Source organism: Sarcophilus harrisii, chromosome 2 (assembly GCF_902635505.1).
Source record: "Sarcophilus harrisii chromosome 2, mSarHar1.11, whole genome shotgun sequence".
NCBI lineage: Eukaryota > Metazoa > Chordata > Mammalia > Dasyuromorphia > Dasyuridae > Sarcophilus > Sarcophilus harrisii.
In genome coordinates this window covers 81,738,641-81,755,431 of record NC_045427.1, presented here as the reverse complement: position 1 = coordinate 81,755,431, position 16,791 = coordinate 81,738,641, and the positions used below count along the sequence as shown (strand labels likewise).

The following is a 16,791-nucleotide window of genomic DNA, read 5'->3' as shown; positions in this document are numbered from 1 at the left end:
GGCCTGGAAATGACATTTAATAAATAATCTTGGCTACAAATTTGCAACTGCATTGTTAATAGTAGGCAACTCATCCAGTCTTTAATACTTTTTGCAAAAGCACATTCAAATAATGAGAGAAAAGCAAGTATTTTTCCACGAGACCTTTAAAAGCTGAAAAAGAGTTTGGGGACAAAGAGTGTTATATCAAATCAGGAAACTGCTGAGATTCTAAAAAGCAACTTCTCTTGTATATCACAATGTTTATCCATCACCTTTGTGGATAATACTCCAGGAAAGTTCTTCCTTTGAGATTAAGCAAGACAATGAAAGATTGTCAAGATAGCTTATGAATCTACGTGAAACAAAGGTAGAGCATTTGAGTAAAGGTAAGCATGCATCAGTCAAGTGAAAGAAAAGTGTTGTGTTCTTCCAAATTTTCTATAAGAACAGTGGTTTTAGGCAAGACATATTTTAATAATCAAATAAAAAAGGAGATCGGATGTTTTGGAAGTGTTTGTAGTGTCACCTAATTAAAACTCTGGCCAGTTTTAAGGATTACTTTATATACTAAGCTTCCTATGTATAGTTATACTCATGCATAGTTATACTCAATAAAAGCACCTCTATAGTTATATTCAATAAAAATTAAATATCTCTTTCAAAAAAAAAAAAAAAAACAAATTTTGAAAATATCTGTCTTTTTAATAATAAAACTGAACCAAGTGCCCACCTGCCTATATGATTATTCTCAGCATGACACTCCAAAGAAGTCATCACCATGCACTTGGCATGCAGATTGAATTCCTGATTTTTTTTCACTATCTCACGTAAGTGTTAATTATTATAGATGTATCTGTATGAAGAAGCCCTCAAGCAAATCTTCAGAAAAGAATGAGAGAGAACAAGTGAAATGGATCAACTTCAGCAACCAAGCAAGAACTTAAGAGAGCATTCCCCAAACAGAACACTAAGGTGCAAGGGGAATTTGTTAAAAATGGCACCTGCAAGTTGTAATGATACAAAATTATAGTGAGGGTTTTATATAATAATTTTCTATGATATTAAAATGGTCAAATATTGGCATGTCATGCAATTTGAATGCAAGAAGATTCTGGCTTTGATTTTAGAGAATGTTAAATACTAAGAAACTGTATACATTTTTAGACCAAAAAAAGGGCATGCATATATCTTTATATTCTAGTACTGTTGTGGTAATAAAAGTTACAGCAAGAGAAAGGAAAAAGCCAAGTTCTTCTTTGAAATCTGTAGGTTGCCAATCTTTCCCATGACACTGAATTTAGGTATCATTACAACCATTCCCTATCTCTGTACTAAGGTCAGTGAAAACCTTTTGGTGGGAGGAGAGCTCTTGCTTTCTTGAGTTTGTCTGTGTGTTTGGAGAGGCTGTGAAGAGGGCTGGGGAGAAGGTGATGCTCGAATATGTGGACTCTGATCGTTAGAATGAGAATCCTCTTTTTTTTCTTTCTGTCCTTGTGGTTTTTCTTTCTTTTTTTCTGTACTGCTGTAAAATAAAGTATAATATGCAACAGGTTTTAAATAAATGAGCAGATAATTTAACTAACAAGTGAAAGAAAATATATGAACATTAAACAAGACAAAACCAAAAACATACACGTAAATAATGATTCATATTATTTTTACCCAATAATGTTTTTCTAAAGGCAATTTAAAACACTATAACAGACACAGTTATACTAACCATTCTCTGAGAAGTCATAACTAAACAAACCTTTGAATAGAAAGGCTATCTGTGCATAGATACCCTTAGTGGGTTACTTAAATGTGTGCATCTTCCTGACCCTTGTCAGAACATGCACAAAGGAAGGATGGGACAAACAGAGTGTCTATACAAAGTGACTGAAAAGAGAAGCTGCAAGTCTGTCTTCTTTTAGGTCACCCAGGATTATCTGTTCTAAGTTTCTCAAAAAGATACCAGGAAGATTTAACTATCAAATGTGAAACCCAATAAAAATGTTCAGAGATACATTACAAATATCAACTATTACTTTTCATTATGGTACCTATTTAATGCTTACATTGTCCTTCAGACCAATTTTTTAGACCTTTAAAATTCACATACATTTTTATTTTAGATTAGTCCTCTGCTAGTTTACTCATGTTTAATCCTGTTGAAAATGTGTGACAAAATTAAACCCACCTTCTATATTGATTTTTAATCTTTTCTGATTATAAATGTGTTGGCTTTTAGTTTCAAAATTCTTTTGATTGCTCACTCTTATCAGTAAAAAAAAAAAATTGAGCATGGATTTCACAAATACGGATATTTATAAATTATGTGATGTACTATTATGCACATTATAAAACTTACACAAATACAGAAATTTAAAAGAATATTAAAGGTAAAATAATATTAGATCCTATTGAAGTTTACTGAGTGGTTAAGAGTGACATGGCCAGACTTATGTTTTAAAAAAATCATTCTGATATCTGTGTGGACAATGGATTGAGAAGGGAAAAATGCTTGAGACAAGGATCCCCTAATTGCAGACAATTTCAAGAGTCTAGGTGAGAGGGCCTGAATTAGGATGATGGCTATGTGAGTAGAGACAAACACAAATGTAAGAGATGTCAAAGAGATTGAAATTACAAGATGTGGCAAATGATTGTATAGATGGGGTGAATCTGGTTGATTAGAAGGATGGTGATGTTTTTCTTGGAAGAAGGATAGTTGGGGAGGTAAAGATAATGTAATAAGAGTGATTTGCCTGCTCATCCTATGGATTCAGTCTGTCCCTCTCAAAATAGCATCTTACTTGTCATGGAATGAAAATATATAATGAAATTTCCCAATGGTATTTGCTCTGATACTAATGTGGATACTTAAGGAAGAGAACAATTCCTTGAGAGGCCAACAGCCAGCTAAATCAGTCAACTAGCATTTATTAAGAGCCTACTATGCATTAAGCACCATGCTAAAGAGCTGAAGGTAAAGGCAAAAACCATTCTCTGTTGTCAAAGAGCTTATCATCTAATGGGAGAAACAATGTACAATTATTTAAAAGTAAATATACATAAAAGATAAATTGGGGGTAGTGTCAGAGGAAAAGTACTAGTATTAAAGAAGATTAAAAAAGGCTCTTTGAGGAGGTGGGACTTCAGCTGAGACTTGAAGAAAACCAATGAAATTTGGGGATGAGGATGGAAAACATTCTAGGGATGGAGCAAATGGCTGTGTAAATGCCTGGAATTTGGAGACGAAATGTCTTGTGTAAGGAACAAGACCAGTGCCCTATTTCTCAGAGTATAAGAAGGAGAATATGATGTAAGAAAATCAAAAGGGCTCGAAGGACTTTTAAAAGTAAAACTCTAGAGGAGTTCATATATGACCCCGAAGGTGAAAAGGAACTACTATTATTTATTAATTAGAGGACTGATATAGTCAGACCTGTACTTCAGTTTAACCACTAGGGTAGGCCTTCTTCATTTTATATCTGGATTATTGTAATTGTCTGCTGATGGGTCTGCCTGCTTCAAGTCCTTCCCTATTCCAGTCCATCCTTCTCCATTCAGCCACTAAAGTGATTTTCTTAAATGCTGGTCTGACTATGTCACTCCCAAATAACTCTAGTGACTTGTATCACCTTCAGGATCAGACACAAAATTAGTACAGGAAAAATTTTATTTATCAGGATGCCCTAAAATTGGCCTATTATAGTTAAACGACTTTTCCAGTTAATAGGTTGTTAATGAAAAACAGGAAATTTTATTTCAAAATTTATTAAAAATCTATGATTTATTAAAAAATCTTTTTAAAACCTTAAAATGCTAAAGGAAAGAGCATAACTGTATCTCTCTTGGACAACAATTCATCTTGTGGAACCTCAGTGTCACTATTATGGATGGCAATGATTATTATAATTTGCATGTAAATGATAAAAGACTGGTTTTAATTTGGATTGATTCAATAAAATCTAGAAATGTTTTTTAAGAGAATCAGAAAATTTTCTGATGTGAAAGCTTGTCTTACTGTCTTTTTTTTACTCAGAAGTGATACTCAATGCATTTTGATTTGTCAGAGATTCTACTTTAGTTGGGCTAGATTAATTAAACTTTTACTATATTGAAATTCAAATTCTTTCTTCAAATATAGTGTTAGGCAAATTAAACACAAAACATTAAGTTCTACTTTACTAAATAATTTATCCCTATTCTTTCATTTTATAAATTTTCCTGATTATTCAAACAGGTTAGAATTTTCAGACACAATACTTCCTAATATTATATTGGATGCATCTTCTCTGTTCTCACCTATTTGGCAAAGGAACTGAACTTATACTGAATATAAGACATTAAGGTAATCTATTTTGTCTCCAAAGAAACAAAGTTCACCAATACTAGAAAGCTAAAATATTTACTATTTCTTCAGCTTCTTCAATATGCTTTGGTAAGCAGATGTAGGGGCATATACTTTTTATTTGATGATGTCATGATGCAATAAGAACTACACAGATAAGAAAAAACCCTGTAAACAATATTACCAGAAATAATAAATGAGAGCAATTATAAAATTGAATAAGAGTAATCAGTGGAATAAAGTCCAAAACTATAGAAAGTTATGTTTTCAGAATATTTTGAAAGTATCATTTTCTTCCCAAACACATTTATTTTGCACTCTTGGACAAATACCCAATAATTTTGATACTTTTCTATTTCATTAAGATGCCCAATATTTTATTCCTAAGGAAAATATATTAATGTAATTATATTATAGTTGATATATTAAGGGAGGAAAAAAAAATCACTGAAATTATACATTAACAACAGATAACTAATCAAATTTCCTTAAAAGAAAACAAGGATAAAGTTGCTTGGTTCTTTTAGTTTGAATCAAATGCTTCCCTATTTTTTATTAATTCAGCAGTTACAAAATTTAAAACTTTAAAACTTCCTACATTCAAATATTGTGCTTTAAAAAAAAAAAAAAAAAAAAAAAAGATATTTCATTTGGAATCCACTGTTAATTTCCCAAAGTAGCCTGTTATTTCAAGCTGTGATACTGAAGAATGTGATACCGTTAGCTTATTTTTGATAAATACCTTTTGGCAGCAGATGAAAAGGTTTCTTTTCTTGATATTGATATTGAGCTACCATGATTTGTTTTTCTGCTTCTACCATTGCCATTACTTATACAGGACATAGAAATGGCTTCCCGAATGCCTGGGTGACCTAAAAAAGATTTAAGGAAAACATCATATCAAACTTTTAAAATATTCATCACTGGGAAGAGGGTTATTAAAAATAAAAGATTACTTATACACACTTAGATTTCCTTCTAATGTGTAGCACATACCAAATTTTTAAAATTTCACTAAGTTTAAATTGGGATGTTTAGTCTGGGAAAGAGGAGAGTTAGCCACACTATAGTATTTGAGGAATTGGATTTCCATCCTTTTTTTTAAAGGGGGAGAGCCTCAAAGGCAAATTTAGGTTTGATATAAGGGAAATGAAGCTTGTTAGAAGGATTCCTTTGGAGCTTTTGAGTTTTTTCTTCACTAGAGATCTTCAAGCAGAAGATGCATGACCATTTGTCATGTATGTTGTGATGGAAATTCTTCAGGTATGGGCTGGACTAAATGGCCTCTGAGATCCCTTCTAATCCTTAAATTCTGTGATTTGGTTCCAATCAAAACGGCTATTTTAGATAACTTAGGAAAAAAAACAACTCAAACCAGAATGCCACATGAGTTTCTACCTAGTATTCTTCTTTACTTCAACTTAAATCAATGGCCCAAAAGATGAACTACAAATCAGATAAGATAGATATTACAAAAGAAAAGAATTAAAGTACTGGAGAAAACATTATAAAATTAAATTAATTTTGGGTTAGTTTTGGTTCTATTCCTCTTTTTTTAGTTCACTTCCAAACCATTAGCAAGACTTTTTGATTTCTTCCTCCTTTACTCTTTCAGAAACACCCTTTCTGCCACCTCAATCCAGAATCCAAACACTTCATGCTTAGATTTTTCCAAGTATTTTTGCTTTGTTCACCTATACATAGCTGTTAAAAGAATTTCAGAACTACAAGACGCCTTGTAGACCATCTACTTGAGAATGAATTTTTATTACAATACATCTGACAAATGGCCATCTAATATAATATTAAAAGCCAGACCATTCCACTATTAAATAATTCCAATATTTAGAACTAATACTTCCTTACATAAAGCAATTTTCATTTGATTCTGGCTGTTCTTCTATGGATGTTGTATAATCTATCAATGCCCTTGTTAAACTGTGATGCTAGAATTGTTTGCAATAATTCAGATAAGATGTGAATACAGAGAGACTTCTGTCCTGTACAGTTTAAGATTGGAAGTAACTTCTTTAGATATCAAATCACACTACTGACTTATTGGGAGCAAATGATCCACTCAAATTCCCAGATTTACTTCAGATAGGCATCTCACTTGTTACTTACAGTTGATTTTTAAAAACCTAAATATAAAACTTTAGATTCCTATCAATTAAAATGCATCATATGGATCTAGCTGAATGTCCTAGCTTGTCATGACCTTTCTGATCTGTGCTAATATATCTAGCATGATTCTTACATCCCTATGCTACTTTTATATGTATATATCCTGTTACCTGACCTTGTTTATTTCTATCTTCTGTACCTAATTTTTTGAAAATCTAAGTTCTTCAATAACCAACATTGTTCTTTTCAGAGAACTCCTATTTTTCTTCCTTATCAGAAGTATTTCTTTGTCTGAAACATATTTATTCTTGACTACTAGACATTCTTTCTGGTGATAGGACTTTGTGATAGGAATAATACTTAACAAAATTTCCCTAATATAACTTCTTTCCCCCTACCTTACAACATGAGGAGGTCTAGATCCCCCTTTCATAAGTTGAAGGATGTTTTTCCTAAACAGAATTAAAATTTTGCTCCAGGGAACAATCCCCCAGGTTTTGCATATGCAGTTTTTCTTGGTCATAAAAAAGCATAAAAAGTACTGTCAAAGGCAATTGGGGCCCCTCAGTCTTGGTGGATTTAAGAAAATGCTGTGAGTAAACATATCTTCCTCTGATGACAGATGCTTTTCCATAAGGAGAAAAGGAGGACTGCAGTTTAAGAAGCTGCCATTGTTCTGTCATTACATTTTTGTATTAGGGTAAATTAAACCTCCTTTTGTTAACTGTTCAATGACTTGTGAGTGCCTCAAATTTTACCAGTATCAAACCTGAACCAGAGTCCTGACATTAGGACTGTTTTAATACTTGCCAGGGAAAATTTTAGTCCATGATACTGTTATTTAACTTCCCTCTTGAAACCTACTTTCCCCAAATCTAGAACATATGTCAATTCCCAGCTTTCCTGTTTTCTATCATAAAACAGAAGATAGAATTTTCATTTCTCTCCAACCTTCATCATTAACCAGTCCTTTCTTGATGGTGAATGTAACTGAAAACATTTTCTCTTAATTACTATATCTTTTGAAGGATGAAACCATTGTCATCTGCTATACTAATGACAAAAGCCACTTTTGTTTCTTCACTCCATTTTTCTTCATCTATATTTTCTCTATCAGCCTTCCTCCCATCTAATCCCTGGATATTATCATGTGACTATTAATGTTCTTTATATACAATGCTACCTAACCTCAGTTACTTATGAAAAAAGAATAGCAAACTCTATTCCTATTCCCCTCATAATATAGGCCAAAAAGATCCATAGTTCAGTCACTGGTCTCATCCCCAAATTTTATGTATACTTGGATCAGATCTGCTGCCACTATGTTTAGTACCTCTCATTCATCTTATTTGTTGCCTATAAAGTATGCATCTGTGTGTAGACATACTGGGGGTAGGACTTTACTATTATTTCCTTCTTTGGATCTTGAACCTTATGAATATCTAAGTGATCCAAATGCTAGTCTTCTTACATTTTAGCAATTTTCTATTGTATCTAACTTGATGGATATATCTTGGCATTTCCCCCCGACTTTTCCCTCCAAGTAACACTTTCATACTAGTTTAAAGACCCTTTCATTCGATACCTAAGAGAGAAGGCTAATACATATTTACCAGCTGTTAAGTATATACTTCTAGACAGGAACCTTTTACTCCTATATTTTAAGCCGAGGCCTGTTAAGTCCCAATGCCATTTTCAGATCAAATTCGATCCTTTCCCATCATCTCTTTAGTCTCCAAATATGTTTCTTTTCTGAATTCCTAAGTCTTCAATGATTAGAAGTGAGGAATCATCCACTATGTCCTTAATAAGCCCAATTCTGTCAATATAATCTCTAACTAGGTGAATAAAATATTGGGAGGTTCTCAAACCCTATAGTACACACACACACACACACACAACAAAATTCTATATTGTCAGACTAATAATCATCTGCCACCGTACTTCTCAAGAAGGAATCACCAAATACTAATACTCTTCCCTTCTTTCTTTTATTTTTCTATATGATGTTTCAGTAGAGAACATATATGGATCTACTTTATCATTCCTTGGAAGGAAGGTATATAGCTGCTTTCTCCTCTGAGCATCCATCTGTTCTCACTAGGTAGTTTTAGATTTTTGTTTTTTTAAATGCAGAAATGTGCAGTGGTCTTTCTTCCTCTCTTTTGTTCTATTATTCTACTCCTATTCCTCTCATTTTCTACACTGAAATCTTTTTTCTTGTTTCTTCTACTTTTTATAGGAATGGGAATTTAGTAACACATAACTGTTCCTGATAATCTAAAGTAGAGAAGCATTCCTTGACTGGGTTTTTCATCCTATTAGACACTTAAGAATATTTCCAGGCTGTCTAATTTCTATTGTATCATGTCTAAATCCATTAGCATAAACTTAAAGGTTCTGTACTTCTATAGTTTGCCACGCTCACCTTCTACTTCTGGATCACTAATCTATTTTTCTCTCTTATACTAGCAAATTTTTATCTTTTTATTTATACCATGGTTGTTTTTTTTTTTTCCTATAATGATCTCATCACTAATTCATTTTTCTCAGCTTTTAAAAGCTATAATCAACATAAACATGTAGTTCATTCACTCCAAGTTTCTGCTTCTCTTTATGTCAAAATTTCTTGACATCATCTCCTACCGTTTCCTCTTTTCTCCTATGGTCTCTGATAATGAAATACAGCCTTCCTTCCTGTTAAGGCTAGTTCTTCTATGAGTGCCTTTGATCCCATACCCTCTAATCTTCTCCAACAGATTGTTCCCTCAATCAACACCCTCCCATCCCCAATCTTTATCCAATCAACTGGTTCCTTCCCTGAGGATTCCAACATGCCTAAATCTCCCCCACTCTTTAAAAAACAAACAAAAAACTTTCACTAAATGGCAGTGTTGTGGTAAGAGTCAAGTGACTATCCATATCTGCTTTATTTAGTAATCTTATATTTATTTAATCACTGAAAAACAATGTCAAATCTCAATTTTTACTTCTGGTTAATCATGGTGTATGCGCTGTCATTTCTCAAGTGTCCTTTTGTAATACTTCCTATCTTTGGCTTGCTGGCTATTTCCTGGTTCAAATGTTTGACTTCCACTTTCAGGAGAACTGTTTGATTCATCTAAGTTTATATGATCTTGTACTAGTAGTTTATCTTCACACACACAGTGTCTTTGGACAAGATTCTCAAATTACATTCATTTGGTCACCCTTCCCCCCAAAGGGTCCTAATGGATTTTTCCAGGCACCAGCTGTGATACAATCTGTCTTCCTGGTAGTCAACAACAACCAAAATTGCTTTACCCCTTTCCCCTTTCTCCACAATACAGGTAATTTTATTTGGCACAGACTAAAATTTCATCTAGTAGCTTGGGCATATGGTACTAATGTTTTTCTGCTGTCAAAAAAGAAGCATTTTCTATTGGAGAAGATAATTTTAAAAAATCATACAGCTAAAAATAAAAAGTTACTAGGGAAACTAATTACTACTCAGTCAAGTGGTCTAGCATATTCAGGAGAAACTCATAACCTAAATAAAAATAATAATAGTTAACATTTATGTATCTAGGTATCAAGACACCATGCTAAGCCCTTTATAATTATTATCTCATTTGATCCTCACAACAATCCTAGGAAGCAGGTGCTATTTTATTATCACCTCTATTTTACAGAAGAAACCAAGGGAAACGGAAGTCACATGACCTGCCCATGGTCAAAAAAACTAGGAAATATCTGAAGCTGAATTTGAACTCAGGTTTTCCTGACTGCAGGTCCAACACTCTATCCATTATGTCATCTAGTTTTTAAGTTTCCTGCACACTGAAAGACATAACACACAAAACAAGAAAAATAAGTGATTGTTTCTGAATTTTTTTTTTTTTTTTATAAACAGAATATGCTACTATACTACCTTTCACTCTCAAAATTACATAGCGGATCACATGCATTTAGAGAGATCTAAGGTTAAATCATGTTGCACACAATAACCATAACTACCTAGTAAAAGCCTGACATAATGGTTGGCTTCTGCCTTAACACCAAAATTAATAAAGGGCTATTTTAAAAGTTCTGCCACTGAAATTTAGAAATAAAAATACTATATAAGAAAAGAACATTAAAAAATTCCCTTGGTATAAACTCCCAAATGTCCCAGAATCATATTTAAAACTAACCAGGAAATGTTTAACCAAATAAAAATATATCAAAACATAAACAATGTGAATTTCTGGTGACCTGTATATGGTAATTTCTATCTGAGTATGAAACTACTGCTTTGCATGACTACTACAACATAAATTATCCACAAGAAAGGATTATAACAATACAAATCACAACTTACCTGGATTCAAAAGTTCCCATTGTTCACATTAAATTAAAACGTAGCAAAAGAAGCTTTTTTCTTATTCTTAGTTGGACCAAAAAAAAAAAATTTCAATAAATAATTCCTTGATTTTAAAAAGTTTGTGAAGTTTCATAATTAAAATTTAATATATAATCAGATAATAGTAACCTTACAAGGCTTATTCCAAATATTTATAACACAAATATACTGTCTAATATCATTATTCCCAATATTTGGTCTATTTTTAAACTTACAAATGTCAAAGCCTGACAGTCATTAAACATTTTTTCTTGTCACTTTCTATAGTGGTCTATATATAGACCATTTCCAAGATAATGGAGTCTACAGTTGCCAATGATAACATTAATGGAATTCTGTACACGATTACAAGAATTATGTTTGAAATTCCATTATCAATTCTATAAAGATATCTCAGAGGGGTAACATTTTTCTAGCTAAGGAAAATGTCACTGTAACATACTTCAATGAATCTATAATTTCATTTGGAACATTCCCTGTGATGATGTAGATGGCACTTAAGCTGTGGCTTTTCATATTAAGACTTCTGTGTATACTCTCTCTCCTTACCCTGCCACAAAGGGTTTTCCCAATATACTGGGGACCTTTTCTCATAGTTTTCTTGACACTAAAGATATTTTCTAGCTTTACTCTTTACACATGATCCATTTTCTTCTCCAAACAATGAATTATCTATCTTAACTTATTACAGTTTTGAATTTATTTCAATAATTTTTTATTAATCCATTTTAAAGATAAAATGATCAACATTGATTTCAAGCAAATGGAAAGACTTAAATGTCTGTGAAATAATTCACAAACACCACCAGGATAATAGCCTCATATAATATAACGTTACATGAATTGGAATAAAAGAAAGTTTTCAAAATATTAATTTTTAAAATGTTAGTTTTTCTACAGATGATAACTGACAATTTGATATTTAACATTTTTAAAAATATTAAATGCCTATTATGTGCAAGACATCAAAGGTGAAAGGACAAAAAATAAAACACGTTCTTGTACTGCTTACATTTTGGTGAAAAAATTTAATAGACAAAATACAAGTTAACTAGGAGGAGGAATAGAGGGGAACAGTAAGTCTTCTTTAGGACTCAGCCTTTCACCTGAGCCTTGATTAGTAGATGTCAATTATCACCAAAATCATCTGTCTGCTCCTCTTCTCCACTAACACAGCCATCACTGTACTTCAAGCAGGTATTGCTTCAAACAGCAATTTTCTAACTTGATTTTAAGACTCTGTTATATTCTTTAAAATTCTTAAGGATCTCAAATTCTGTAGGTTATATCTAGTGGTGTACGGGGAAATGTTTAACAACAGGCTCTTTTTTGGAGGGTGGGGGAAAGAAGAAACACATACTCTTTTATGTTTTATCTACACTATTAACATTTTTTTCTATCATTTTCTTAGGTCTAGACAATTGATATAGAAATAAATCAAATCCTGATCTGTAGAGTTTCTAAGGTGGGGGTTTCCACACCAATTTCCAAATTATAAATGTTCATACTGAAAAAGACTATTGGCTTTCCCAGGTCAAGTTCAAGCTAGCACCAGTTTTGGTGCTCAGCTAACATTTACATTATTATAAATGAAAACATGAAAATAATTTTGACCTCAAAGACTACTTGAAAGTCAGAGGTTCCTGGTTAATACAAGGGCCGCTTTCCTAGATGATTGTTATAATCTCACAAGCAGTTTGCCTTCTTTAAATCTCACTTCTTTCCACAACCCATCTATCATATGGTCACCAAACTGATATTCCCAAAACACAAGACTAACCAAATTATGAATTTCAACTCAAATGCTCCTGGGGCTTCCTCTTGCCTCCAAGAAAAACAATTCTGTCTTCTTTTTAAGTATTTTCACTCTAATTCCAGCCTATCTATCCAGGTTTACTGAAGATTTCCTTCCTACCTTCCAGACATAGTTGTCTACTTGCTATCCTCATACAAGACATCCCATTTCCCACTTCTGATTTACCCAGGTTATCTCCCATCCCTAAAAAAAAAAAAAAAAAAAAAAAAAAAAAAAAAAAAAAAAAAAAAAGGCATTCTCCCTTCATCTTTGGAAATTATTTACTCTGTGTGTGTGTGTGTAAATACACACAAACACACACAGTTTTCCAGTTTTCTTTCAGTAGGATATGAGATCCTTGATGGTAGATGATTTCACTTTTTCCTTTGTTCTTTTGTTAAGTATATTAACAAATGCTATGGGAATGAATGAATGAAAATTAAGGGAAATGAAAGGGAGAAAGAAGGAGGGAAATAAGCATTTATTGTCTGTTGTGTGATAGGAACCACGCACTTCATAAATATTAATACACCTATGCTCAAAACAACTCTGGGAAGGTAGATTCTATTATTTCCCCCATTTTTTTTATGGTTGAGGAAACTAAGTCAGAAAGAGGTCAAGCAATTTGCCCAAAGTCAAAGCTTTTAAGTGTTTTAAGTGTTTTAAGTTTAAATTTGAGCCCAAGTCTTCCTGACTCGAGGCCCAGTGCTTTTGCAATTATATTGTCCAGATGTCAGACAAATGAGTAGATAACACACTGCAGTTCTGAGGAAAGCCTTTTAGAAACACATGAAAGCAAGAAAGGCAATATTCATTTCAGTAAACAGCCAGCAATCCAGTTTTGCTAGAACAGAATTCATAAAAAAGCAGTGTGAAATAAGTCTAGAAAGGTAGGTGGCAGCCAAATGATGGAGGTCCTTATACATTTATCTGAAAAATTAGTATTTTATTTCAATAGCAATAAATAGGTAGGCAGTATAAATTTTGGAGTGACTTAGTCACACCTATACTTTAATGGATGTTTATTTTAAAACTGTGCAAGGAATTGTCAAAAGATAAAGAGAGACTAGAGGTATGGAGATCAATTAGGAAGCAATTAGTACTGTGCAGTAAAGAGGTTCTTACTTGCTTCTGTAATTTTCTTAACTGTTGATTCTTGTTTAACTTTTTAAACATAGCAGAGAATGGTGGTGCATGTCTATAGTACCAGCACTACAGTTGTGGTAGATAATTTGAATTTGGGAGTTATAAGTTCCAGTAGGGCTAAAGTCAATCAGGTGCTCACATTAAGTTCGGCATAAATATGGCAAGCCTTAAGAAGCAGAGGGCTGCCTAGAGAGGCGTAAATTGGCCCAAAATGGAAAAAAAAAGAGTGAATTAAATCTTCCATGCTGATCAGTATAGGATTGAGCCTCTGAATGACTACTGCATTTCTAATGCTTGGGAAAGATAGTGAGACCCAATCTCAAAATAATTAAATATGCAAATTAAAAAAAATCCAAATGTACAATTTATCTCTTTGAAGACATCTCTTTACAGTACAGTAACATTTATCAAGCATCTATTATGTGTCAGGCACTGTACTAATAAGTGCTGAGGACACAAATAAGAAAAACCAAAAAAACAAAGAAGACAGTCTCTTGTCTATTACAGTTTATAATCTAAATGTTTCTTAATGAACTTATAAATCAAGAAGCTTACAATCAACACAACAAAGGAAGCTAAAAGGGGGAGAGAGGCAGTACCTGGCATGAGGATATGATGATGGTGAAGTGGAATCTAAAGAGTGTAAATGATGGGAAATGAAGGGTTAGCTGGGCATCTGAGGTCTCTGGACATGCAGACTGGGGGAGGAGTTTTTTTGCTCCATTTTTTAGTGCTTCTATTAGGAGGCAGAAGCTGATGGATTCCCTGAGATGATAAGTTTTCTAGTGAAAGAGGTGAGGAGATGGTAAGTTTTCTAGTAAAGGAGGTAGGGTAGGGTGTGCAGCTGATGAAAAATGAATCTTGAGAGGTCTTGCATTAGTTCTTTTGTCATTTGCTTTTTACAATTGGTATAGCTGTTTCAGAGGCTCCTGAAAAGCTATATATAAGAAGAAGGCAGTTTCATTTACAATCCTCTTTTTCTGTATTACTATTATATATACAGAAATGCCCATTTTATTTGGCATATGCATAGTTCAGAATAAAGAATAAAAATTAACTGAATGCCATGTGTTTGTGTGTCCGCATGTCTAAAAAGGAAAAAAATTTTTTTTTTCTTCCTGATGTTGATAAAAGCTGGCTCCCTTCAAATATCTCATTTGAAATAGAAATAGAAAAATCCCCCATTATTAACAGGAGAAAATACGTTAAAAAGACAGCCTTTAATGGTGGGAAGAATGCTGAATTTTGTGCTTATGACTTAGGCTCCAATTTCAATTCTCTCTCCCAGGGCAAATCACTGAACCTCTCTAGGCTTTAGTTTTCTCATCTTGTAAAAAGAATAAATTGGAATAGATGACTAGAAGTTCTTTACAGCTTGAAAACTACAACCTCAGAAAAGGTATTTGCCCATCTCTCATTGTTGAGGTTAAAACAACCTCTTTTCCTAGTCAGACATGCCTGTAAGATGGTACATACAAAAGCTTATGAAAGGGCTTGGAATATCTGCTTCTTCTATGTAGGTTACCATTAATCTTTTCTGACTAAATCAATTAGAAAAACCTTGTCATAAACGGATTCAAGCATCTAGTATCACAAATTTTGAATTGGCAATAAGGTTCAGTGTGCTTATCTAACCCTCAATATATAAAACCTAGAATAAATTAAAAATTAGAAAGAACAACAAAACCTCAAAATAAACTTTTATTGATAACAAACCTAAGCAGTAATATGTTTTACATGTAGAATTCTAATAGAAACAGTATCAAAAAAGAATAACCCATTTCAAAGGAAACTAGAATACATTGAAAAAAGAAATATTCCTACTACTTAATTACCTTTACTTGAGGCCGTTTTCTTCACAGATACCACATTATCTTCAGAGATTGTAAGACGCCTTAACACGTCAGCTAAAGCTGCCTTCAGAACTGTGATTTCATCTTCTTGCTGCTGAACTCGCAACTCAAGGGCAGAGAGACGATCTTGGACATCAGAAGTACTTGTAGCAGAGATACTATCATCTATTAAAATAGTAAGAGGAAAAAAAGTATCTTCAAAATAATTTCCATAAGATTAAATCTAAATAGAAAACCCAGTAGGTAAATTATTTTTTAAAATTATGAAAACTGGTAGGAATTTATTCTTTTATATAGACTACTCAATTTGTTCCAGTTGAAATTTATTTCATAACTTGAAAATTAAACATTTTAATATAACAATAAATTGTCCTGACCAAAGTTTCCATAGAATGATTAGTGATTAACATACAGTACAGCTATACATGTATTATTTCTGCTTCATCTCTAGATATAGATAGGATAGAAATTGTTTTCAGAAAATGTGGTATCTTAAAAGATAGTAAGCTTTCCAGAGAATTTTTGATCACTGTAAATTATTTTCTCAGCTATCACTGTCTTTATAGATGAAAATATACTATGAAATTATTTGTGGGTTGCTTTGTCTTTTTCTATTCTGCATGAACTAAAAACATATTTATATAGCTCTTTTGAATCCAAGGTCAACGTCCAGAAAGCCCAATATGACATAAACTCTATTTGCATGACCACCTACTCTCAGTGTTCCCAGTACAAATCACATATACACATACCTCCTCCATTTTTTGGGAAATCTATTTATTGGGGTAGAAGGAAATTTAATTTAATTAATGCTATGTTCACATACAGTTTTCTTCCCCTAAGGCAATTGGGGTTAAGTGACTTGCCCAGGGTCACACAGCTAGGAAGTATAAAGTGTCTGAGACCAGATTTAAACTCAGGTGCTCCTGACTTACAGGGCTGGTGCTCTATCCCCTGTGCCATCTAGCTGCTCCAAGTTATGACTTTCTCAAGGACAACAGACTAGTAAGTGGGGCTGCCAATGGCAGAGCTTTCTGAGTATTAGTCTATGCCAGTTATAAAACGAGGGGGGGGGGGGAAGAAGGGAGGGGGCGGGGATCTGTTTCTTACTCTCAAGCCTATAAAGCTATTCTGCCTATACTTTAGCTAATCTGTGTTTAAAGGGAGTAATAAT

General features: G+C 33.1%; 1 protein-coding gene across 4 annotated transcripts in view; it reads right to left on the bottom strand.

Annotated features, from left to right (window-relative positions):
• The window catches only part of EML4 (EMAP like 4), a 144,282-nt gene that overhangs the window by 67,345 nt on the left and 60,146 nt on the right, over positions 1-16,791 (bottom strand). For 2 of the 4 annotated variants that reach the window (XM_012540246.3, XM_012540247.3), the window contains exons 2-4: positions 15,600-15,782; positions 5,061-5,190; positions 1,331-1,504 (exon numbers count right to left, since the gene is read on the bottom strand). In XM_012540246.3, the coding sequence (XP_012395700.1) occupies positions 1,331-1,504; positions 5,061-5,190; positions 15,600-15,782 (487 nt within the window). The remainder of the gene's footprint in view (positions 1-1,330; positions 1,505-5,060; positions 5,191-15,599; positions 15,783-16,791) is intronic. The other 2 variants (XM_031950406.1, XM_031950407.1) reach the window with 1 other exon arrangement.